This window comes from Balaenoptera musculus, chromosome 17 (assembly GCF_009873245.2).
Source record: "Balaenoptera musculus isolate JJ_BM4_2016_0621 chromosome 17, mBalMus1.pri.v3, whole genome shotgun sequence".
Classification (NCBI taxonomy): domain Eukaryota; kingdom Metazoa; phylum Chordata; class Mammalia; order Artiodactyla; family Balaenopteridae; genus Balaenoptera; species Balaenoptera musculus.
This window is the reverse complement of record NC_045801.1, coordinates 29,703,063-29,730,483: the sequence shown is the minus strand read 5'-3', so window position 1 is coordinate 29,730,483 and position 27,421 is coordinate 29,703,063. Positions and strand designations below refer to the sequence as shown.

The 27,421-nt window shown below is 38.2% G+C and overlaps 1 protein-coding gene across 3 annotated transcripts in view; it reads right to left on the bottom strand.

Annotated features, from left to right (window-relative positions):
• Positions 1 to 1,146: 1,146 nt before the first annotated feature.
• RSPO2 (R-spondin 2) overlaps positions 1,147 to 27,421 on the bottom strand; it is a 166,594-nt gene continuing 140,319 nt past the window's right edge. For 2 of the 3 annotated variants that reach the window (XM_036830625.1, XM_036830626.1), the window contains one exon: positions 2,970 to 3,082. In XM_036830625.1, the coding sequence (XP_036686520.1) occupies positions 2,970 to 3,082 (113 nt within the window). Of the gene's footprint in view, positions 3,083 to 27,421 lie in introns of all 3 variants that reach the window. The other variant, XM_036830624.1, reaches the window with a different exon arrangement.

Here is a 27,421-nt window from a genome sequence, read left to right as displayed (position 1 = left end):
ACAAACTATCAGAAAGAGAAATTAAGGGAAAAATCCCATTTACCATCACACCAAAAAGAATAAAATACAAAGGAATAAACCTATCTAAGGAGGCAAAAGGCCCATACTCAGAAAATTATGAGACACTGATGAAAGAAATGGAAGATAACACAGATGGAAAGATATACTATTTTCTTAGAGTAGAAGAATTAATTATTAAAATGATTGATAGTACTACCTACAATGGTAGATTGTAGGCAATCTACAATTCAATGTAATCCCTATCAAAATACCACTCGAGCTTCTTAATTGAGAAAGTTGTGGTCCCATATTTTACTTTTACAGATGCTAAGCTACCTGAAAATACTAAGAAAACCAGTTTCATATGTTCTACTTACATACATTGTATGAAGTATAGGAATGGTATAGCCATTTGTGGAAAACCACGAGATCTTCTTTGTGTAATTACCATGAAGCTGTAAATTACTCTATAGTATGTCTCTCTCTCTCTGTTGGTTTGTATTTGCTTATAAGTAGAGGCTTAGAAATCAGGTAGGTTTAATCAATTCCCATAAGAGTAAAAGTTTGAGCAAGTAATATCCAGACATAAAAAAATAGATTGAAGGGAAGTGATGATTTCATAAATATATTCTATTTTGTTGGTAGGGAGAATTATTTTTGAAATAGCCAAGGACAGAGGCAACAAGAGTAACAGGTAACAACTTGTGTATTGCTTAGTTTATACCATGCTGTGCTGACCATACTTTACACATTTTACCTAACTGAATCCTTAAGACACAACCCTACACATATTTTACTTAGTCTTTAAGAAAGACATAGCCCTACAACGTAGGTAATATTGTTGCCTCCATTTTACAGATTAGGAAACTGAGATCTGGGGCGATGAAATAATTTGCCCCAGGCTACCCTCAGAGTCCAGACTAGACCTCAGGTAGTGTGGCTCTAAAATCCCCACTCTTAATCACTCTGCTGCAGTGCAATTTATAGCTAAACTAGTTAGTGTCCTAGATGTAGTTACAAACATAGGTTTTAAAAATTTGTCTGCTTTTTTTTTTAAGGACCAATATTTGGGGGTACAGTTGTTAAATATTGCTTTTTTCCCCCTAAATATATCTCTAAAGAAAGAAAAGAATATCTCCACAAGAATAATTTTGAATTTTTTTAATGCACTAAAAGAACATCCCAGAAACAGAACAGGTATTGACTTATTAACGATGAAGCACTATATAAAGAAGCCCCCTCCCCACTTAGTAAATAGGAATATAGTGTAAATAGATGTGAAAGGAGGTGAACACTTTAGGATTAAATGCAAACCCTAAAGTTGTATACAACATTCATATATGGCTTATTATCTCATAGCAATAGTATTTTCATAATGATGTATTTGACATTCATATTTATTGGTAAGATGCTTTTGACTCAAAAGTTAAACAAAAATACAGAAGAGGTAGTTTAGCAAATGCAAGGTGAGAAAAAGGCCTTACCTTGCTTTGTTTCTTTTCCTCAAAAATCTACAGCCATTCCTTTTCGTTCTAATTTTCTTCTGGATCATCCAGGAAGATAGTGATGCTTTTGGAAGAAGCCAATTCAAAACCCTCTAAGAACTGATTCCCCCAAGTGGGCAGTGATGTTTTTGAAACAAACAACTGCTCTGAAAGTCACCTGGGAAGTCGCCACAGTGTTCCTCTCTGTCTTGGATAAGAAATAAATTCTGGTTCAGAGGAGACCTGTTAAGATCTGACCAGCAGTTGTAGGAATTTATTGTGTTTCTCCTCCAATTCTATGCATGGTCTCATAAGATGGTAATTTCTACACTGACCTAAGAATATTGGTAGATGCTCTGTCATTGCAAGTCAGGAACTGCTTTAAATGAAAACTATACATATTGAAGTTTGCAATTAAAAGTTTGAAAAATTCTCTAGTTGACCTGTGAAACTGCATGATGAGTACTACAAGTGACTGCATGTAATTCCTCATGTTTTCAGTTGTGTTTCGTAAAGTCATCACATCTTAGACTCAAAGGGAGTTTCGGCTTCTGACTGCCAGAGGCCTCATGCTTTAGCTGTGGTGAGGAGTAGGGAAGGTCTATTGATATTCAAATTCTCTGACAGGGGTCATTTGCCCCTATGTACAAACTAGCTTATCCTTATCCTTACAATGAGAAATAAGCCCACAAAGAAAAGAAAAGTTAAGTTTCAAGGGGCAGAAAAACATTCATCAATTAGCAAAACTAGAACAGTCATTTACCAGACAATGGTTAGGAACCACTAGAAACAAAGTGACATAATATTAATCAGGTATGACTTGTTGCACAGAAGAAAGCATAAATACAGTAAATAAGAGGTTTATATGTAGCCCCAGCAGAGTATGTACACAACCAAGCTGCTGTGAAACTGAACGGGAATTCCTGCAGCGGAACCCCAGCTAAAAGCAGTCTCCGTGCACAAGAGTTGGAAGGTAACAGATGCTGAGAACCACGTGTGGTAACACTAAGCAGATATCCACAGACCTTGATCCTTGAAAATGCACAATATGAGAAATAAAGGTCACAAGTGAAATAGCACTTTGCCTGCCAAGCGCTGTCTTTCCATAAATATGCACAGGTCAGTTCCCCAGTGGGGGGTCTGCAGCCTCACACCTCCTGCCCCTCTGTGGGACCAGGGGCAGCTCTCTCTGGGGGCACCGGGAGCTGAGTCACATGCTGTACACTTACTCCTGCTGCCAGTGCTGCAGGTCGCAAGCTCCCACCTTCACAGTCTCCAGATGCAAATCAAAGCATAAATAACACAGAGACCACGCTCGTGGCTCCTCCTCTCACAATGTTACTGGGAACAGGTACTGGTCCGAGCAGCGCAAATGCAACCAACCCACCAGTGTCCGGGAGTGGAGAGTAGCTTTGTGCACTTTTGCAAAAACACCCCCCCTAACCAAAAGAAAAAAAAAAAACAAACGACCCTGTGTCTTTTATTTTACTGGTTAGCTCTGTCTGTAGCTAGGAAGACGCTGTGTTGCTCCTGAGCTCTTTCTATCAGCTTCTTCTTCTTCTTGTTCTTTCTCTCCTTTGCCTTTGGCACTCTCTTCCCTACAACAGGGGGAAGAGAAAGAAATGAAGACATGTCAGAAAAGGTTCTTTCTCTAGGAAAGAAAACACAAAACATTAAGAGTTTTATACAAAGCCCATCTGGAAAACATCACCTATGGAAAAAGCAGCCTCAAAGAGAAAATTGTTCACATTAATTTTGACGGAATAATAATAATTTACTAAATTGGATATGCTGTCTCAAACAGAGACTGATCTTCCTGTTACAGGGAACTGGCATATTTAAAAACCTCCCAGCGGCCTGATCAGTCTTGCAAATATCATTCTGCCACAAAAATTCCATTTATCCCCTCCTCCTTTTAACAATGCTACCCTTTACTAGACATCTTTACATCTTTCTACTGCTCCATATGTCAGTGGGTCAAAAGAAAATAAGCATCTATCTATAGTAAATATACCAGAAGTTTCAAATGCCCCTCTCCCTGCCCCCACGGGAGAAGAAAACGTCTAGCTTTTAACATTATTCCCTCAATGTTCTCCAAAGGCCAATAAATGAAATGACATATGTGGAGTACTTTATTTTCTATTAAAATTCATGAGGACATCATTTTTATGTGGCTTATGGCTTCTTATACAAATCTCCTAGGCAAGTTGGTCTTATTGAGAGCAAGAAAAATGCTTGCTTATTTCTGAAGAACTGATTGATAGGTGTGTGTTTTACTACCAGAAAATCACACCCTGTTATCCTATTTCCCTCTTTGCCTTAGCCACTAGGAAGCACAGACCACAGCTAAATAGTTGAGGTTTTCCTTCATCAGGAGTTTGGGGATGCAGTTTTCCCTTTGCCTCTGCTGTATTTTACTTTTTCCATCTTGTGGTTACGGTTTCCAGTCTTTATAAGGTCTCAGCATTTCTTTGCAAGTATGTCTACGTAGGACTGTGAGAAAAAAGAATAAGGAATGTAGGCATTTGCTTTAGGTCCTTTGGGTTCTAAGCACATAGGAATCATGGGATTTTCAGAACAGAAAAGAGCTTGAAAGTTCATCTGCATTAGAAGTTTGGTGCTGTACACCTTCAGGACAGGAAGGTTCTTCCTCACAGACTAGAAAGAATCCTCCCGTCAGCTCTTCTTCCTCCTCTAACTGTCCCTACTTCCAACTTCATCATGTAGTTCCACAAAACTTAAGCTGTCTCTTCCTGTGAGGTATAGCTATTAGACACCGCAGTCATCAGTACCACAAATAGAACATTCCATTCTAATCCATGCTCTCCATCCTTCCCACACGTGAGAAACTCAATATCCCCAAGATCCTTTCATTACAGCGACATAGCTGGTCAGCTTTTCAATCCAGGCAATGGAGAAGTGGCTGATATAAGACATGGAAAAGAAATAGACCAGAGGTTAGGAAGATAGATATGAGCCATAGGAAACCAGAGTCATAGGAGATTAAAGGAGGCCACGAGATTTTTAAGTAAGGGAGGTGGTTCTCATTTCTGCTCTTTCTGATCGGAAAGGGTCTGTCTTGTTTGAGGATGGAAGAGTCTTACTTGTAAGACCCTAGATTCAATAAGTAAAACTTTGCTGAGTTCAACTTTTTATCACAAGAACAAAGATAAAGAATAACTTATTTTTAATAGGACACTACAGTAAAATAAGAACATAAGCATGCCTCATATTAAATTATGAAGGTCCTTGAAGTTAACTTCTGGTTCTCATTAAATTCTGGCATTAATGTTATAATGGCATTTTGCCAGCTTAAAACGTAGTTAATCCTACCCAATGAAACTTTAGTCCAAGGCATCATTAGTCAAAGAAACTGTAAAGTTACAACTATTTAGTAACACTGTTTCTAATGATGAGACACACCTAATAAGGACAGAGAGATGAAATACTTAACATAAAATAGCATATTTAAAAAGAAGTTTCACTTATATAAGTTTTATGAGGAAGGTTTTCTTAGTTCTATATTTTCTCTCAAAAAACAACAAAAAAATCCTTAGTTAAAAAAATTCATTGCTGACTACCATGTAAAAATTCAGTTTGTGTTTCACTTATTTAAAGGCTGGAGTTTCTTTTAGAAACAAAATAAAATTAAATGAAAAAATAATGCGAACATTCCTAGATTTTAAAATGTGTTGTGTTAAGATAAAAATATACTGAATATGTTATTTAAATAAAACCTTTCCCAATCACCATTTCAATTCTTTGTATAAATTATGTAGTTGAATGTTAGATGTGTACTCCTTCACTAACAGCAAATCTATGCTAAGTGACTGCAAACTCTCATTTTCAAAGGTTAATTTCATGTCATTTACCTAATATCAATATATTATTCTGATGTAATTGTCAATATCAAGTAGTTTTTGTGTTTGCTGGCTGATAGAACATTGTGTGATAGAAGTTCCTCAATATTTGCATAAAGCAGTTCATATTGGGACAAAAAATTCAGAAATGCTTCTGAAAACTTATTTTATAGATTATACGATTATCCCATTGGCGATAAGTTTTATGGTACTGGTTCCAACTAGAGATGTTTTGGGAGACCTTATTGCAACCCTAAAATTTCTCCTCAGATGTCTCTTTTAAATGACATCTCTGTGCTATTTGTTCACTGCTTGGTTTTGTTTTTGGTCAGCCCCACTTCTCACGTAGGATATATTGCAAATACCAAAGGCTTAAGACGATTAGCCAAGACTTGACCATGGATAGTTCTAAATTAACTGAAAATATTTTGTGGTCCATAGTAGGTTGTTTGGACTTTAAGCCAACTCAAAGTTGTAAAATATTAACACATAACCTAACATAGAGTATGAAAAGGGTCTTGCACACATTTTCTTCTGAACTCTACTAAGATTTTCAAATATAAGGAATTGGTAAGATTAAGGCTAACAGAAATAAATATCCCTATTCTTATCTATATATGTGAAAATAAGTTATATTGGACATATAAGTGTGCTAATTTGTTTCCACTTAACTTCTTTACATCTGTGACTATGAAATTAGACTGAGAGAATGACTTGTGTACTTTCAGATTGTTCCACATTATCAACTACATTCACCCTGAGCATTTAAGGGAAAATATGATGCCAGTCACCCAAAGAGTAATTCAACTCATGGACTTAACTTTCTTACTTCTCAGTTCACAAGAGAAGACTTGGCAAATATACTGCCCAGGATGAGCAGAAAAGGTTTGAGTTTTATGAGATTGTCAGCCTTCAGCTATGTCCAACTCCAGTGAAAAATTCTTCATATCATTGTCCTGAGTACTTGAAGAATGCAGTGGCCTTAAATTACTATTGGGAGAATTTCTTCAAGATCAGGCGGAATCTGATCTACAGAGCAAATCTTTACAGCACTGTTATATGAATGCAAGAAGGTGACTGGCCCAGATATAACAGTTTTTAAGGAAAACAATGTGGTTTAATAGAGAAAGGTCCTCTCTGAGAGGAAGGAAACCTGGTAGGTAGGCAGTCTTGTAACTGAGATGTCTGGTAATACATTGTGGTTGTAACTCTCAGTTTCTACATTTATAGGATGAAGATGCTACAATTATCTTTCACTAGAAAGTCATGAGGCATCGTGTGAAAAAGTTGTGTTCCTAGGATAAAAAGATATGTAAACTATCACTAGCGAGACAAGATTATTATCAAAATGAACAAAGTTAGAAAGATGCTATCAAAGCCACACTCTAACCAACATAATGACATTGACTTGCACACATGTGGAAATGGTCCAACAGGGTAACCTATCAACTCTTCTACAGGAAAAGGTGAACAGTCCCTTATGGAAATACTTGTAACATCCAGCTGTAGATTGCTGCTCTTAGAATCAGGAATTGGACATTATTTTGAACCAAGATATCAGGCAGACTTACAAATTACATGAAGCTGTGAAAATACTGACTCCACTGCCAGTCGGACATGAATTTCATTCTTTCATAAGCTCCCCAATTCAAGGAAGGTCTTCAAATGATTTTTCCTCTCACTAGATTTAGGTAAGAGTCTTTTTATCATCAGAGCAATGGTTCTTGTATGTACATCAGTAAGGTACAAAGGCTGTCTAGGGTTTGCATTATGATTACTAAGTGCTTTGAGAAAGACTTCCTAATGGTAAATACAATGAAAGAAAATTGAAGAATAAATTCAGTAGCTGTGACTGTGGAAAAAGATAAAAGCTTCTCTCTATATATATACATACACAAACACACACACATACACACAAAACTGAGCAAAGTAAGCTACATCATGCAAATGTAATTAACTATAATTACCATTGTTATAGCCACAACTATGATGACAAGGCTAATCACCTGAAACGAGTACCAATTTTTACTAAATTTTAATGGTAAGTCTGTGATGCTGACTTGAAACCTGGGCTTCACTGTATTTATGAAATTCACCATGGAGACTTGGGAATCACCTCCACTCATCCTTCAAAGCAGCTAAAACTGAGGACAAGAAGTCTGTAACTACTAACTCGATGAATCTTGTCATACTTCAGAGGATGTGCTGGAGCAAAACATAAGGTTGCTTCCACATCTAAAGCCACAAGGACTGAGATGTAGACAATAAATAGTAATTGGGTTATTTCTTTTTTCTTGTATGAGCAACTTTAGTTTGCCCAAGAATGAGTAGCAATAGGGATTTATTTATTTAAGAGTGATTGATAATTCTCTGGAAAAATGCCAGCTGATTCCTAAAATACTTTAAAAGCTCAAAAAATAGACAAAAGACCTAAATACAATTCATAAAGGAAATAAAATAGCTAATAAATATATTTAAAGAATCAAATCTCATAATTAAAACCTCCAACTAAGATGAGTTGCCACTGCAAAGATTCTTAAAAGTAAAAATATGTAAAAAGCTAGTGAGAAAATGGTAAGACAGGCATCAGGATGCATTATGAGAATATAAAATTGATACAGCCTTTTTGAAAAGCCATCTGGCAATGTATACAAAAGCATTAAAAATATTCCTAACTTTTGACTCAGATTTAGGAATCTATCCTAGGAAAATAACCTAAAGTTGAACAGAGATTTCTGCATAGAGATGTTTACTATAATTCTGGAAAAATTGTAAATTACCTAAATGTCTAACTATGATTTTTTATGACCTCTTCTTTTTATGATTACAGAAATAATAAAGCTTCTTTTCAGCTATGAATTGAAGTATTTTGTATTTTAAGGCCATGACAGTTAAATTTATTCCCAAGAGTACTACTATTACTTGTCCCTAAAACTTGTCATAAATGGGTATAAGAAAAAGCCTGTAATTCAAAAGCATTCCTACTCTGGTGGTAAGCAGGTTCTTTAGTGGAGGGATCAATCACAATTGCATCTAACACATGAAAGTTTAAGAACTACTAACCTAAATATTTTAGACATTAAGAATGGATGTTGGCTCACAAAGCTTCTTGTATCTAGAAAGGTGTCCAAGGAGGCAAATACGATGAGCATGACTGGCTCTACCCCTCTATATTCTACAGAGTCCAAGATAAAAATCTTTCCACGTTCATAATGGTTCAGAACAACATATTGATGGTTATTTATTTACATCAGCTGGAGAGTCAGAGACAGTGAGCTAGAACGAGTAAAGCAAATGAACCTATTTGGCTCCTTTACAGTAGAGTTCCTTAATTGGCATTTTAAGTAACATCTATCTGGTTTTTCAAAAATACACTCTACTGAAAACATTTCACAGAGAGAGATCGTTGTCTTTTTAAAGGACTGGTAAATTGTTCAATAGTTGTTTGATGGCTGTGATCAAATTTTCTTTGAGAAAAAAATAATCTAGAGACAAACCAATAAATGTCATAGTGTTGAAAAATAACAAGCCACTTACTAAGGAAACTTTACTGGACATCTTGAATTTCAAGTCATAACTTGAAACTTCCAAGTGGTCACTTAGTCATTTCATCTTTATAAAAAAAAAAAGAGCATGTGCTTTCAAAATCTATACACAATCTGGAGATAGCTTACCAGTTAGCTTGTTCATCTTACAAGGCTATTGGTGGAGAGTGACAACCATCCAAAATAAAAAATAACTGACAAAATGGGCTTCTCTAAACATACAAACATGAAAATCATTCAGAATTCAGAATACTTACTACCTATGCAGATTTATACTAATTTGTAAGCTGTAATTCAATAAGCCGATTCTGACTGTGTGTTACTGTTCTTTTATCTGTAAAATTTTACCATATTTTTTGTTGCAAAAAGAAGAGTACAAAATGGCTTCCTTTCTCTTCAAGGCCTCTCTACTCAAAGACATTTTAGTAGGCATGAGGTCTGTTGCCTATTTTGCTGAAAGGAAGTCCCATTTGGTTTAAAAAATCTTGTTTCATTGTTCAAATTGATGAAAATGGAAGAGAAAAGCTAATCCTGAGGATGACCTGAACCTTTATGAATTAAGTGTTTCACCACTAAGATTTGCACATGGTGTTTCAAAATTTCCTCATTGTATAGCTCTGGAGAAAATTATTGATCTTTGGGTCTAAGATAAAACTTCTATTACCAAGCCCTTACCAACCCATTTGAAGCAGTAAAGACTACAGAAAAGTAACCTGAATAATATCTAGGTTTGTTCCATACAACATTGATCACTCCAGTTGATTTGTTTAACTTAAGTTCTTAGAAATCTGGTACCTCAAACAGGAAAGAAAAAAATCAGTTTAGACAAGATTCCATGGAGTTTAAGATAGGTGAGAATAAACAAAAAGAGGTGGTTTCAAAAATGTCTCAAGTTCTTTTCATAACTACTTTAGGTTCACTGTCAAGGACAAAGAGTTTCAGAGTAGTGAAAACTAAAATCATCCTGTCCAAAATTTCATTTGTGTGAAAAAAGTAAATATATAACTCTACCACAAGGGGGCAATAATTCACTTTTACTGTAAGAGTATCTCTGGTTAAAAATATATATACAGGGGAGCTTTTAGGCTCTAACTTCTTAAATACTTTCTTTTAACCCCAACTGAAGGTCTTTTTTTCTTTTTAGCCAATGGTAAGCTCTGTGGTGGACTAAAGAATAGGTAGCAAGATCCAAATGCTGCACGAGGAAAAATGTAATTACATTTCTATTAAAAAGATGTTTGAAGGTAAAGGAGGCTAAGAGAAAAGAAAATAAAGATGAAATCTGCTATTCAAACAGTGATTTAGGGGAAAAAAGCATTATTCACAAACCCAGGTTCCCATTTTCTTACGGGGAAAGTTAACATAAACTACCTGCAAAGAACAGGTCCTTTTCTCTTAGGTCTCTTATCTATAAGAATAGAGTTGTAAATCTAAAAATGATCGTCATTATCTTCTGGTGCAGGGAGTGCACAGAGATTTAATATCAAGTACAAAAGCTGATTGTTAGATGGTGACTCCTGAGCAAGGCTTCTGATCACGTTGGCTTCCCAGCCTCAGACAGTGGACCATGTTGGGGAGGGTGGAAAGACAGCATGTATACCCGACATTACTACCCTCTGCTCTAGTCCAACTCTGCTAAATGCTTTAGAAATGAAGCAAGCCAGGCACAGAGAAACCCGAGTGACCTATCCAAGTTCCTACAGCTAATTAGCAGCAGAGCTGGACTTGGAACCAGGTCTCAATATTTCTCTCTTATATAATTTTACAGCTTTAAAAGTCCCTGGATAAGAACACAGCAATAGAGTTATTTTTCAAGAAAGACAGAAAAGTATTAGAAGATGGCTAATATTACTCTGACAGAGTTCTATGAGAAAAATCCATGGCCTCATCATAACTGAAAACCCATTATGAACTGTTAATACGGCATACGTGACAACTTATCGGTAACTTAGTGACTTTCTGTAAATATACACTGCATTGATTCATTGCTTATTCTTTTCCTTACCTTTTATCAAGATGCAATCTATAAAATTTCTTGGTGGGGTAAGTGGATTGGTGGACATTCCTGCTGTGGACCATGCACTGTAAGTGCTTCGTACACATTCTCATGTAATTGAACATCATCAAAAAAATTTAAGCATTCAAACCGTCCTCCTAGAATGTCATGCCGCTATGCACCCTGAATTTACTCAAAATAAATAAAATTTGCAGAAAACAATCAGGCTCATTTGCCACTCTTAAATTAAGTCAGAAACAAAAATCAGGTTTTGCAGAGAAAATGATACTGATTTCATTTGATTAGGAGTGATGGGATAACCAGAGAAGAATTTCAAGTTGCTCCAAAGCTGACTTCATACTATAACGGAAGGTACCTTTTAAGATAATTCCATTTGAATAAGATGATTTAATCCCTTCATCTTGGGCTTCAATCAATAACCATTAACTAAATGAAACAAAAAAAGTCCAAGAAATGATATTTAGGACTATCATCATACGGCAAGCATTTATTTAATTTGGATTCAACACAATTTGGAACTTGAAGACATACTTACAAGCAATAAGAATGTAAGTAATGGTTTCTACATGGTAGCTACATCAGAACGTGGGTTATCAGTCCAGCCTATGGCTCACCTAAGTGGCAGGCCTTACATGAGGACAGTCAACACAGGGTGACATGAGGGGATGCATGTTCCAGCCTCTATAACTGCATCCCCTCCTCTGTGCTCCTGTAGCACTTTGAACCTCCCTCACTAAAAAATTTACCACCTTTTATTGCAATTTTATGTGTGCTTATATTTTATGGCTACTGGTTTGTGAATAATTACAAATAGCTACAATGTAATGCCAGTATGTGCCACAGAGCACTGGTTAGAGTCTTCCTAAAAATTAAGTTACAGATATTCACTCAAACTTATCTCAGTTAGTATGGTGAGTTAGAGCAAAGATGTCTGGGCTAGATCCGAACGCTGAATGTGGTCAGGAACCAAAACCATAGGGTCTTTGTCATCCATCATCAAGCGAACTCTCTTGTTCTTCCTGGCCTCCACATGGCTTCTGCCCTCAACTCCAGCTTACACATGGTTTATGAAGGCAACCCTGGCCCTGAATAAACCCATGACCTCTCAGCTTACCTCCCTCTTATAACGGCCTCAATCTCTTTTGCCTTAATTGCATATTCCCAAGAGAAGAACTCAACATGCCTTGCTTCCCCCCTCAGTTAAACCACAGAGTCATGGATGCCTGGCCAGTCCATGGATAGGTCGCTCCCAGGTCTAGCCTGGAGGGGTGGGAGAGTCACATGACACTGGACTAGGCAGGCATCTAAGATACATGGTTAAGTACATGGGTTTGGGGGTCAGACAGTCATAGATTCAAAGCAGAGCTCTGCCTCTCAGAAGCTAGTGATCTTGGATCAGTTACTTTTTCTAAGGCTTAGTTTTCTTATTTCTGAACTAATAATATCAATGGTACCCACCTCAGCATTGCTGCAAAGGATAAAGAAAATGTGTGTCAAGTTTCAGATACTATACCTGGCACGTACATGCTAAATCAATTCTAGCACCAGATGAGGTGCCTCGTGTGTATTATTTCTAATCCTTAAGACAGCCCGCAAGGTAAGCATTATTTTCACTTTGCCGATGAGGAAATAGGTTTAGAGAAGTTAAGTAAACAGCTCAGGATCACATAGCTCGGCAGTGATTCAAACCAACATCTGGCAGATTCTAAAACCTGTACTCTTTCCACTATACTCTTTGGATCCCTTGTGCCCAGCAAAACTTCTTTGATCTCATAATCATTTAAATGGCTGCTGAACAAACAAATTAATCAGTAAATACTAGGCTGGAGGCATCAAGATCCCCACCCAGTCCCCCAGCACATCAGGGTGCTCTTGGGCCATATTAGCTCCCCAGTGGGCCTGGCCTACAACCTCTACTTCTCATATTAATTATTCCTTGGGTTAAAGGCGTTCAAAGCCTCAGTTTCCTGGGGTCAAGCAACACATTTAGCGCAACTCAGTATCAACAGTGCGCCCGTGGTAAAACTCAAGGGAAGATGACATAGGATGTTTCTTTTTCAGCTGAGAGTTGGAAGAAGTTTGGACCTGTGGTTCCAAAAGCTAGTTTATGGGCCAGAGATAGTACAATCCTCCAGGGAGTTTTTTTCTTTTTTTAAATATAGGTTTCCTAGCCATACACTGACTCCTGAATGAAACCTTCAGAAGGGAAAATCCAGAATTTTTTTGCTAAGCTTCAGACATGATTCAGTGCGAAGTTAAGATACATTCAAGTCAAGAGCATAAAGCTGTGCTGAAAAGGGTGTGGGCAGGAGAGAGAAAGGACTTTGGAACAGGATAAAGAAAGGAGTGCTAGGCATCCCTTCAAAATAAATGTCTTCCTCCTTCCCAACTGAGCTGACAGGTAGCTTCCAAACTGTGAAATGAAGCAAGCCTCTTTGTGCCCGGACTCCCTTCCCTAGGTTCTCTTTGTGGTGATGCCCCGAGAAAGCAGCAGAGATCAAGCTGCCTGTGTTGAGAGGAATGTACACACGAAGAAAGGGTCCCTTATCCTTTTGTTCAAGCCAGGTCACTCATGTTGTAGGTCACTCATGCTACAGCAGATTCATTTCTCCTGTGGTTATATTCCACAAACTTGCTTTACTCTAAAGAATCTCTCAATTCACTCAACAGGTTCTGTTTTGAAAGACAATCTACTTGGTTTGCAGAAATTCTAAAGAGTTGGACAGAAAAAAAAGAAAACAAGATTATAGTTGAAAAAAATTAAAATTATTATCAAATTTGGAGCTTCTGCCTTACTAGGATACAGATCTGGCACTTCAAAAATTGGAAAAACAAAAGAAGGACCCCTTAGACCAGGTGATGCAAATACCAGAGGTATTAAAATGTTATTGGTTGTATCACAGAAAGAAGGAAGCATATTACAAGTCTTTTTCCTTCTTTCAGAAAGATGCTAACTATGAGTTTCCTCCATGTTATGAAATCATCATCATCATCATGCTGCTGCTGTTAGCTGTGTGCCAGGCAGTAAGTGTTTTACATATGTCAACTCATTTCATACTAAAAATATTCCTATGAAATAGATATTCACTTTGGTACCACTTTGCAGAAGAAGAACCAGAAGATCAGAGAGGTAAGGTGACCTAAGATGGCACAGCCAGTAAGTGGTAGAGTTTGGATTTGAACACAGTCTCGTCCCAAAGCTTACACTCTTATCCATTATGCTATACTTTCTCTCATCACTTTTGTGGTATAATAAATGTGATCTCCTTAGAGGGAGGAGAGGAAGAAGGAGTCAGTGTTACACTCTTCCCTTTAATCATAAACTCCCACAAACCCTATGAATAGGTCATTCAGTCAAAGGGTTGAACCACTAAATTCATAAAATGGAGGCTGGGACCATCATTGGTTTGTTACAAGACCAAGATGATCAAGGGCATATTTTCTTTGTTATTCTTGCAGAACAAGGAAAATAAACAAATATTTGCCAAAATAAATAGTCTCCATCTATAAGTAAAGACGAGACAAATGTTTTGGTCACTGTAGAATCTCTGTCAACCACCCAAGTAGTAGCAATGGATTTCAATTAGAGGAAAAATATTTTACAAGGTACTCTAAATAATATGTTCAACACACCTAATGATTATTAGAGACATCACATCTCTAAGGTTTCAAAAAGTCTGCAACCTTTGCTGGGTTTTCTTGAATCCTAATATCTTTGTGAGTACCAGATATTAAAAGAGCAGAATATAGCTAATAATTATTTTTTCCACAAACATCCTACTGTTTAATAAAATGAGTTTACTTCCCCCCAACTGGAAATGGTACTTCACTCTCCAGAAAAAGTACATAGACTGTTAAACATATAATATAAATTGAAATCAAAAGAAAGTTACTAAACATCCATACACACACACACACTCATATACATAATAAGTATCTGTAGTATTTCCCAAGCATTGCTCATGGTCATGTTTATATCACTATGTTCTAATCAGTTTTATTTGACTTAGGTGTTAAAGAAAACTGAGAAATGAAAAGTTTACATATAACATGAAAAAATTCTAAATGTAATGGAAATTATTTAATATAAATCATCACTGAATCAGATATCCAAGAGGAGTCTTGCATTCCAAACTACTATAATTTCAGTAAAGACATCACCTGGAATTTGATAAGAAAAACTACATAAAAGAATATCAGTGAGCTATTACTATGTTATAGAATACATACTCTCACAGTCTGAGCAGGACAGGTTCAAGGACCTGAGCTGAAACTTGACCTAAAAGCATCAACATGAAAATGGTTATTTTAAAAAGGACTTTGAGGAAAGACTACAGAGAATGCTTTGCCAAGAAACAGAAAAGATGTCAATGCTCACAGGATATGTGAAAAATTATCTTCTAAAATAGAACTGTTTTCTACCTTTCACTATGTTGCTAATCAAAAATACATAAAATTATAGCTACAAAGCTATAATACAACCATAATAATTTCTTTATCTATTAGGAAAGTTAAAGACCGAGTTACTGAGAACATATATGAAAAGCTTTTCTACTTTACCATTTTTCAAAAATTAGGTAACCATTTTTCTGACAATAGCTTAATTAGAACTCAGTTGGAAAACAAGGAATGAATTAAGAAACTTCTGGAAATCGCTTCCAATCAGTTTGATTCTAATACAAAACCAAAAAAAATGTATGGGTGATAAATATAAGATTAATACTTATACTTTTATACTTTTTTGAAGGAATAAATATTTTTAAACTGCCTTAAATTAATGTTTCCAAGTCTTCTTATAGAAAAATTTAAAATTCCACCAAATAATGCCATCTAAATATTTTGTTAAAAGCTAAATTGATTCTAACATAAATCAAGTCTTTTTTTGAAAGAGAACTGCAGATATATTTTAATGACTATTTAAACTTAAATTCTGGGTCACTGAAAGTTTCAGTAGCAATGAGGTAGGCTATTCAAAATTACTGGAGACAATTTCTCTGAGGTGTGTGTGTGTGTGTGTATTCATAAATGCATGTGTATCCAAAATATATCCGCCTCCATAGACTATCTGGGCACATTAGTTGAGAGAACAGCTTACTTTCATGTAAATATATGTGTGTTTATCTTACAGCATAAAATTATATTCTTTAGGATTATGACCAACAAATTACAAGTTTCTTTTAAGACTAAAAAAAATCTGGGGAATTAAAAATTATAAACTCAAAAGGAGTAGCAAAATTGCTACAGTAAAAGTTTATGGTTTGGAGTCATCACTAATCAATGCTATTTTTCCGGCTCTGACAGAACATTTTGCACTGAACAGCAGAGTTTCTTTAAGCATCCAGTTTTTATGCCATAAAATACAGGAAAATGATTCCTATTAACTAAGAGCAGAGCATGACTTAAGATCTCTCCTCCAGTTCCTGTATTTATAAATAAAATATGGAAACAACCGAAAATCTGGACAAGAGGAAGTTGTGTGGTGAGAGGAAAGAAGGGAGAGAGGAAGGAAAGAAAAGGAGGGAAACAGAAATGATTAATTATTATGGCTACCACTCAACTCAAATACAAATTGGTCTAGGGGACCATTTTAGAAATATTTCCTCATTTAGAAATCAATCACTGATGTCACCCAAATGACAAAGAAACATTTTCATCATGATTGATAGCGTATGATTTTTGAAGGCTTACTATACTACTACTTGTTAGAGCTTATAAGTTGGTATAAAGATTGCTTTGTCGTAGGTCCTATCCTAAGGATTTCCATTACAAAAACACCAATGAGACTGAATCATAAAGAGGTTCTAAACACATGATCCTTTGGGGAAGTTGGCACGGGAGATGTTACAAAAACAAAATGGCAACATTTGGGTCATATGCCATTTTGTTGTAAGTATTAAAGAAATACTTAAAACGTAAAAAGGCAGTATGATGACTATAGTTACTAATACTGTAGTACATACTGGAAATTTGCTAAGAGTAGATTTCGGGTGCTCTCATCCAACACACAAAAAGTAGCTATGTGAGAAGACATGTTAATTAGCTAAACTGTAGTAATCATTATGTAGATGTATATCAACTCATCATGTTGTACACGTGAAATATATACAATTCTTATTTAAAAACTAAAAGAAAAGAAAATGGCCATTTGATTTGGTCATTAGGATGTCATCAGTGACCTTTAAGGCAGGAGTTCAGTGATGCTGAATGCAGAGACCAGGCAGGCCGGAGTAAGTCAGAGTTGAGGGAGGGAAGATGAGAGAGTGAAGGCTCCACTACACAGCACCGTTCTGAGAGAGACAGGAGGGGCAAGCAAGGGGTTCTTCAGGATGGGGAAATCTAAGGTTATTGAAGGCTGAGGAAGAGAAGCAAACAGAGGGTGGAGATGGTTTCTTCTATGGCTACAATGTGTCTGGCCACATTCACATTATCAAAGAGATAAAGAAAAAAGCAAGATAAGGGATTCTCTCCAGGCAAAACTGTATTAGCGACTTATCTGGTAATATTAGATTTGAGCAATCGAAACTAATTCCTGTGTAAATCGCTCTGTCTATGGAGTGCATGGAAATCCAGAGGCCACGGACATGTTTAATAACCTTCCTTGATTCCTAATTCCTTCCTCATACTGTCATTCCTAGGTCTCTTTACAAGAGAAAGCCAAAAAATTAATGGTCTTTCCAGCAGGAAAGAATTGAATAAATGTATTCTCTGTGCCAAACTGTGATAATAAAAAGTAAATAAATAAAGTTAAAGGAAAAAAAAAGTAATATCTGAGCATAAATCCTTTTCCAAATTCATTCCACATAACTCCACAAATTGCGCATTACGTAAGTTGAGTACACTGATGAAATACTGTGCCTTTTCCATTGAGTAATAAATATTCCCTAATGCCAGCAAAATTTTATTTTATAGGTACAAATTAGATCAGTTCCCATTAAGGGTTATCTTAACACATAATGTTATGCGGGTAAAGAGTTTTTTCCCTAAGTGCTACTCCTTGGGAATTTTATGTACTATCAACTACGATTGGTATGTACCCATATATGTATACATTCAAAATTAAGTGCAACAAATTAAAATATGAAGTAGATGAAAAAAATAATGAAGTATTTACATATATGTCTGGTTTAAGTGTAAAGTAATACAACTCTTCTGAAAGGAGCTTTTCCCCTATGTTTTCTTCTAGGAATTTTACGGTCGCAAGTCCTACATTTCAGTCTTTAATCCATTTTCAGTTAATTTTTGGTGATGTAAGATAAGGGTTCAAATTCATTCTTTTGCATGTGGATATTTAGTTTTCCTAAAGCCATTTATTGAAGAGACTATCCTTTCCCCATTGAGTATTCTTGGCTTCCTTGTCAAATATTAGTTGACCAGATATGTGTGGGTTTATTTCTGGGCTTTTCTATTCTGTTCCATTGATCTGTGTGTCTGCTCTTATGCCAATACCATACTGTTCTGATTGCTATAGCTTTGTAATATAGTTTGAAATCAGGAACTGTGATGCCTCCAGCTTTGTTCTTTCTCAAGAATTGCTCTGGTTATTCTGGGGTCTCCTGTGGTTCCATATGAAAATTAGGATTGTTTTTCTATTTCTGTGAAAGATACTATTGGAATTTTTATAGAGATTACTCTGAATCCATAGATGGCTTTGGGTAGTATGAACATTTTAACAATATTAACTCTTCCAATCTCTGAACATGGGCTATCTTTCCATTTATTTGTGTCTTCTTCAATTTCTTTCATTAATATCTTGTATAGAACGTTCACTTCCACAGTTAAATTTATTTCTAATTTTTTTTTTACTGTTTTTAATGCTATTATAAATGGGATTATTTTATTTCTTTTTCCAGTAGGTCATTGTTAGTGTACAGAAATGCAACTGATTTTTTGTATGTTGATTTTGTATCCTGAAACTTTACTAAATTTGTTTATAAGGTATAACAATTTTTCGGTGGAGTTTTAAATATTTTCTGGGAACAAGATCATACCATCAGCAAACAGCCTATTTTACTTCTTCCCTTCCAATTTGGATGCCTTTTATTTCTTTTCCTTGCCTAATTGCTCTGGCTAGGAATTCCAGTAATATGTTGAACGGTAAGAGTAGGCACCCTCTCAACTGCATGGTCTTTGGTGAATGCTGCAGGGGGAAGGATGTCTTCAGAGGCTACAAGGGCTTTTGGGGTTCTCAGTGGTGACTCCCAGTTCAGACGTTAGGCACCAAGGCAGGCAGCAGTAGTGGCTGGAGCCAGTGGTGTGCATGCACTCAGATTTAGGAAGCCAGCTGCAAGTAGCTGGGTAGTGGCAGGGGCCAGTTGCAAACACACACACACACTGGTGGGAGGCAGGGCAAGCAGTAAGGGCTAAGGCCAACTGCAGTGCATGCGAAGCCGTGAGGGTGCTGGCTGTCAGTGTGCACTACCGTGGCTGCTGGCTCTGATCTCTGGTGCACAGCAGTGGAGCCTGGCATCAGGAGTCAGGCTAGTAGCATGTGGTATATAGCTGGAGCAGCTAGCTGCAGGTGAGCACAGTGGTACAGGCCAGTGATAGGAGACAGGGCTAGATCCAGACCCACAAGCAGCTGTGGGGGCCCTGGCTGTCAGCATACCCTCCTGTGGCTACGTAGTCTCTCCAGTGATGGAGGTTGGGCCAGAGGCATGCAGCTGTGGCTTGCTGCAGATGAGCCCAGTGGTGCAGGCCAGTGACAGAAGACAGGGCCAGATCCAGGACCACAGGCAGCTGTGGAGGCCTTGGGTATCAGCATGCACTTCCATGGCTGTAAGACCTGGTCACAGGTGCACACATGGCAGTGGAGGTCAGATAAGCAGTGCGCAGGTACACAGCTGGAGGGGTTAGCCCAGAGAGCACACACAGCAGCAAGGTCAGCTGGGGGGCTCTGGGCTGGCGTCTCATACTCATGCAGCCACAGAGGATCCTGGGCTTTTGCTGGGGTGGGAGGGACAGGGGAGTGGGGAGGGACTCAGGTGGCTGGTGTCAGCAAATATGAATACCGGGGGGCAAAAACCCAGTGACATTGGTGGTGGCTGTGCTGGCCCTTGATTTCTTCAGTAGTGAAAGCTGCTGTTTTCATCTGCAGGACAGGTCACTGGGAGCAGTGGCTTCTTTCACTGTGTATCTGACACTGGAGCCCATGCTCTTCTTCCTTGTTCCCACCCATCTTTATGGGTCATGTCTCAGGTTTGCTGGTCTCTGGTGGTGGTGACTGAAGTGGGTCCTTCATGTAATACTCCAAAAGGCTGGGGAAGCTGGTCATTCACCCCACTCTTCCTCTCCCTGTGAGGCAAACTCTTTCCAGCTGGGGAGTTTTCCTTGGTGCCAAGAATGCAGCCTTGGGGGATAGGATGATGGAGGTGAAAGGAAACGTTCTTCCTTCTCTTTTTGTGTGGTTATTCTCAGGTTTTTTTGTTCCACTGGGTTGCTGAAGTTTCTCAAGTGGATTCCAGAGCTCTCCCAGTGCTGTTTTTGTTTGTGGATAGCTATCTAATTATTGATTTTTGTGGAGGGATGGGGGCTGGGGATCTCCTACTCTGCTATCTTGGTGAAGTCAGAGATAATTCTCTACTTTATAAACTGAATGGTAGGGTACAGGGATGATTTTATGATTGTTCTTTAAACAGTAAATATAAATTACGTGTACTTTTTAGTAAGTATAATATTTCTTTAAAAAATACAAAATCACTGTAAAATATCCACTCCCAAAATAGAAAAACAACCCCCAGAAATAACCATAGTTAACCAAAGGTGTGTATATATATATATATATATATATATATATATATATATATATATACACATCCTGTAAACAAAAGTGTTACTGTATCATAAATGCTAATCAACTACTTGGTTTCTTAAGATATTCTGCAACGTTTTTTCAAGAAATGAATACATTGGCATTATACTTTATAATTGTTGTATATTTAAGTATATTTCTGTCCTTTCAAAACAGTAATCCTCATTATCTGAATCTAATTCATTCCTGAAAACATGCTGGATGGCAAAATTTTGGATAATGGAGGCCTGTCTTCCATTTCCAAAATGGAAAAAGTAATTTATTTCCAGCTTATGAAAATATCCCAACTAGTTTCCCAGAATATCACTAAAATCCTTGAAAACATCTATGTAATAATCCAATCAAGGCTTTCTGAATTAAAAAAGAAATTTAAATAACCTAATTACCTGTTTAATAAAATTCAATAAACTCTGATATATGTGTTTGTGTTAACCAAGCAATGATACTGTATAGTACTGGAAGCCTTCTATATTGGGAAGTAAAGTGAGCAGTGAGAAACACTATAGTGGTGTGACCCCAAGATAGCTGCCATCATTTTCTTCCTTACTTGTATGCATATGCCACACTATATCCACAGGAGGGGTCTGTTCCTCCACTCCCTTTGAATCTGGACTGGCCTTAGCAGCTTGCATGACAGAGGTAATATTCTGGAACTTCTTTCATTAGAAGCATTGCATCTCCATTCTGGGTCCACCATCCTGTGAGGAAGCCCAAGCTGATCACGTGGAGAGGCTACGTGAATAGAGAGACAACAGCCAGCACCAACTGTTCCGCCATGCCAGCCCAGGAGCCAAATGTGGGAGTAAGAAGCTTACAGATGGGTCCACCTTCAGCAGTCACTTGACACAACAGAATGAGTGCCCCCAAGTGAGACCCTCCCAGCCGCAACCTGTCCACTCTTGGATCCATGCAAAATGATAATGAAATTCTTGATTTTAAGCTACTAAATTTTGGAATGTTTGTCACTAATTAATAGAGAAATGCAAATCAAAACCACAATGAGGTATCACCTCACACCAGTCAGAATGGCCATCATCAAAAAATCCACAAACAGAGGGTGGAGTCAAGATGGTGTAATAGGAGGACGTGGAATTCACATCTCCTCACAAGTAGGGCACCTACCAGGCACCGGTGGGGGACCACAGACACCTAAGGGGATGGGAGGAACCACCAGCGACCAGCTTGCAGGATCTTGGTTCCCAGGCCAGAGTTCAGGCCCAAGCTCCTGTGGTGGGAGCTCTGAGTCCAAACCGCTGGAATAACAGAGAACCTCAGACCCCAGGGAATATCAATCAGAGTGAGGCCTCCTGGAGGTCCTCATCTCAGCACCAAGACCCAGCTCTATCAAACTGCTTGCAAACTCCAGTGCTGGACGTCTCAGGCCAAACAACCAGGAAGACAGAAATACAGCACCACCCATTAAAAAAAGAAAAAAAAAATGAAATGACAAAATAATTTGTTACAGACAAAGGAGGAAGGTAAAAACCTACAAGACCAAATAAATGAAGATGAAATAGGCACCGATCTAAAAAACAATTCAGTGTAATGATAGTAAAGATGATCAAAAATCTCAGAAACAGAATGGAGAAAATACAGGAAACATTTAACAAGGATCTAGAAGAACTAAAGAGCAAACAAACAGTGATGAACAACACAAGTACTGAAATTAAGAATACTCTAGAAGGAATCAATAACAGAATAACTGAGACAGAAGAACAGATAAGTGAGCTGGAAGTTAAAATGGTGGAAATAACTGCCAGGGAGAAGAATAAAGAAAACAGAATGAAAAGATTGAGGACAGTTTCAGAGACCTCTGGGACAACATTAAACACACCAACATTCGAATTATAGGGGTCCCAGAAGAAGAAGAGAAAAAGAAAGGGTCTGAGAAAATATTTGAAGAGATTATAGTCAAAACTTCCCTAACATGGGAAAGGAAATAGCCAATCAAGTCCAGGAAGGACAGAGCGTACCATACAGGATACACCCAAAGAGAAACATACCGAGACACATATTAATCAAACTATCAAAAATTAAATACAAAGAAAAATATTGAAAGCAGCAAGGAAAAAGCAACAAATAACATACAAGGGAATCCCCATAAGGTTATCAGGGAATTTTTCAACAGAAACTCTGCAAGCCAGAAAGGAGTGGCAGGACATATTTAAAGTGATGAAAGAGAAAAACCTACAACCAACATTATTCTACCCAGCAAGGATCTCATTCAGATTCAATGGAGAAATTAAAAACTTTACAGATAAGCAAAAACTAAGAGAATTCAGAACCACCAAACCAGCTTTACAACAAATGCTAAAGGAACTTCTCTAGGCAGGAAACACAAGAGAAGGAAAAGACCTACAATAACAAACCCAAAACAATTAAGAAAATGGTAATAGGAACATACATATAGATAATTACCTTAAATGTAAATGGATTAAGTGCTCCAACCAAAAGACACAGACTGGCTGAATGGATACAAAAACAAGACCCATACATATGCTGTCTACAGGAGACCCACTTCAGACCTAGGGACACATACAGACTGAAAGTGAGGGGATAGAAAAAGATATTCCAGGCAAATGGAAATGAAAAGAAAGCTGGAGTAGCAATTCTCATATCAGACAAAATAGACTTTAAAATAAAGACTATTACAAGAGACAAAGAAGGAGACTACATAATGATGAAGAGATCAATCCAAGAAGAAGATATAACAATTGTAAATATTTATGCACCCAACAGTGAAGCACCTCAATACATAAGGCAAATGCTAACAGCTGTAAAAGGGGAAATTGACAGTAACACAATCATAGTAGGGGACTTTAACACCCCACTTTCACCAATGGACAGATCATCCAAAATGAAAATAAATAAGGAAACACAAGCTTTAAATGACACATTAAACAATATGAACTTAATTGATATTTTTAGGACATTCCATCCAAAAACAACAGAATACTCTTTCTTCTCAAGTGCTAATGGAACATTCTCCAGGATAGACCATATCTTGAGTCACAAATCAAGCCTTGATAAATTTAAGAAAATTGAAATTGTATCAAGTATGTTTTCCAACTACAATGCTATGAGACTAAATATCAATTACAGGAAAAAACTGTAAAAAATACAAACACATGGAGGCTAAACAATACGCTACTAAATAACCAAGAGATCACTGAAGAAATAAAAGAGGAAATCAAAAAATACCTAGAAACAAATGACAATGAAAACACAATGACCCAAAACCTATGGAATGTAGCAAAAGCAGTTTTAAGAGGGAAGGTTATAGTAATACGATCCTACCTCAGGAAACAAGAAATATCTCAAATAAACAACCTAAACGTACACCTAAAGCAATTAGAGAGAGAAGAAAAACAACAATAAAAAGCCGAAAGTTAGCAGAAGGAAAAAATCATAAAGATCAAATCAGAAATAAATGAAGGGGAGGAGGAGAAGATGGTGGAAGAGTAAGACGCGGAGGTCACCTTCCTCCCCACAGATACATCAGAAATACATCTACACGTGGAACTGCTCCTATAGAACACCCACTGAACGCTGGCAGAAGACGTCAGACCTCCCAAAAGGCAAGAAACTCCCCACGTACCTGGGTAGGACAAAAGAAAAAAGAAATAACAGAGACAAAAGAATAGGGACGGGACCTGCACCAGTGGGAGGGAGCTGTGAAGAAGGAAAGGTTTCCACACACTAGGAAGCCCCTTCGCGGGCGGAGACTGTGGGTGGCAGAGGGGGAAGCTTCGGAGCCACGGAGGAGACAGCAGCCACAGGGGTGCGGAGGGCAAAGCGGAGAGATTCCTGCATAGAGGCTCGGTGCCGAGCAGCACTCACCAGCCCGAGAGGCTTGTCTGCTCACCCGCCGGGGTGGGCGGGGCTGGGAGCTGAGGCTAGAGCTTAGGTCGGATCGCAGGGAGAGGACTGGGGTTGGCGGCGTGAACACAGACTGAAGGGGTTAGTGCACCACAGCTAGCCGGGAGGGAGTCCGGGAAAAGGTCTGGAGCTGCCAAACAGGCAAGGGACTTTTTCTTGCCTCTTTGTTTCCTGGTGCGCGAGGAGAGGGGATTCAGAGCTCCGCTTAAAGGAGCTCCAGAGACGGGCGCGAGCCACGGTTATCAGCGCGGACCCCAGAGACGGGCATGAGACGCTAAGGCTGCTGCTGCCGCCACCAAGAAGCCTGTGTACGAGCACAGGTCACTATCCACACCGCCACTCCTGGGAGCCTGTGCAGCCCGCCACTGCCAGGGTCCCGTGATCCAGGGACAACTTCCCCGGGAGAACGCACGGCGCGCCTCAGGCTGGTGCAACGTCACGCCAGCCTCTGACACCGCAGGCTCGCCCCGCCTCCTCCATACCCCTCCCTCCCCCCGGCCTGAGTGAGCCAGAGCCCCCGAATCAGCTGCTCCTTTAACCCCGTCCTGTGTGAGCAAAGAACAGACGCCCTCAGGCGACCTACACACAGAGGCGGGTCCAAATCCAAAGCTGAACCCCGGGAGCTGTGCGAAAAAAGAAGAGAAAGGGAGATTTCTCCCAGCAGCCTCAGAAGCAGCGGATTAAAGCTCCACAAACAACTTGATGTACCTGCATCTGTTGAATACCTGAATAGACAATGAATCATCCCAAATTGAGGAGGTGGACTTTGGGAGGAGGATATATTATTTTTTCCACTTTTCCTATTTTTGTGAGTGTGTATGTGTATGCTTCTGGGTGAGATTTTGTCTGTATAGCTTTGCTTTCACCATTTGTCCTAGGGTTCGGTCTGTCCGTTTTTTTCTTTTTTTTACTTAAAAAATTTTTTTTCTTAATAACTTTTTTCTTATTTTTTATTTTAATAGCTTTATTTTATTTTATCTTACTTTATTTTATTTTATTTTATCCTCTTTCTTTCTTTCTTTCTATTTTTTCTCCCTTTATTCTGAGCTGTGTGGATGAAAGGCTCTTGGTGCTCCAGCCAGGCAACAGGGCTGTGCCTCTGAAGTGGGAGAGCCAACTTCAGGACACTGGTCCACAAGAGACCTCCCAGCTCCACGTAATATCAAACGGCGAAAATCTCTCAGAGATCTCCATCTCAACACCAACACCCAGCTTCACTCAATGACCAGCAAGCTACAGTGCTGGACACCCTATGCCAAACAACTAGCAAGACAGGAACACAGCCCCATCCATTAGCAGAGAGGCTGCCTAAAATCAAAATAAGGCCACAGACACCCCAAAACACACCACCAGACGTGGACATGCCCACCAGAAAGACAAGATCCAGCCTCATCCACCAGAACACAGGCACTAGTCCCCTCCACCAGGAAGCCTACACAACCCACTGAACCAACCTTAGCCACTGGGGACAGACACCAAAAACAACAGGAACTACAAACCTGAAACCTGTGAAAAGGAGACCCTAAACACAGTAAGATAAGCAAAATGAGAAGACAGAAAAACACACAGCAGATGAAGGAGCAAGGTAAAAACACACCAGACCTAAGAAATGAAGAGGAAATAGGCAGTCTACCTGAAAAAAGAATTCAGAATAATGATAGTAAAGATGATCCAAAATCTTGGAAATAGAATAGACAAAATGCAAGAAACATTTAACAAGGACCTAAAAGAACTAAACAGGAACCAAACAATGATGAAAAACACAATAAATGAAATTAAAAATACTCTAGACGGGATCAATAGCAGAATAACTGAGGCAGAAGAACGGGTAAGTGACCTGGAAGATAAAATAGTGGAAATAACTACTGCAGAGCAGAATAAAGAAAAAAGAATGAAAAGAGCTGAGGACAGTCTCAGAGACCTCTGGGACAATATTAAATGCACCAACATTTGAATTATAGGGGTCCAAGAAGAAGAAGAGAAAAAGAAAGGGACTGAGAAAATATTTGAAGAGATTATAGTTGAAAACTTCCCTAATATGGGAAAGGAAATAGTTAATCAAGTCCTGGAATCACAGAGAGTCCCATACAGGATAAACCCAAGGAGAAACACGCCAAGACACATATTAAACAAACTGTCAAAAATTAAATATAAGGAAAACATATTAAAGGCAGCAAGGGAAAAACAACAAATAACACACAAGGGAATCCCCATAAGGTTAACATCTGATCTTTCAGCAGAAACCCTGCAAGCCAGAAGGGAGTGGCAGGATATACTTAAAGTGATGAAGGAGAAAAACCTACAACCAAGATTACTCTACCCAGCAAGGATCTCATTCAGATTCAATGAAGAAATTAAAACCTTTACAGACAAGCAAAAGCTGAGAGAGTTCAGCACCACCAAACCAACTTTACAACAAATGCTAAAGGAACTTCTCTAGGCAAGAAACACAAGAGAAGGAAAACACCTACAATAACAAACCCAAAACATTTAAGAAAATGGGAATAGGAACATACATATCTATAATTACCTTAAATGTAAATGGATTAAATGCTCCCACCAAAAGACACAGACTGGCTGAATGGATCCAGAAACAAGACCCATATATATGCTGTCTACAAGAGACCCACTTCAGACCTAGGGACACATACAGACTGAAAGTGAAGGGATGGAAAAAGATATTCCATGCAAATGGAAATCAAAAGAAAGCTGGAGTAGCAATTCTCATATCAGACAAAATAGACTTTAAAATAAAGACTATTACAAGAGACAAAGAAGGACACTATATAATGATGAAGGGATCAATCCAAGAAGAAGATATAACAATT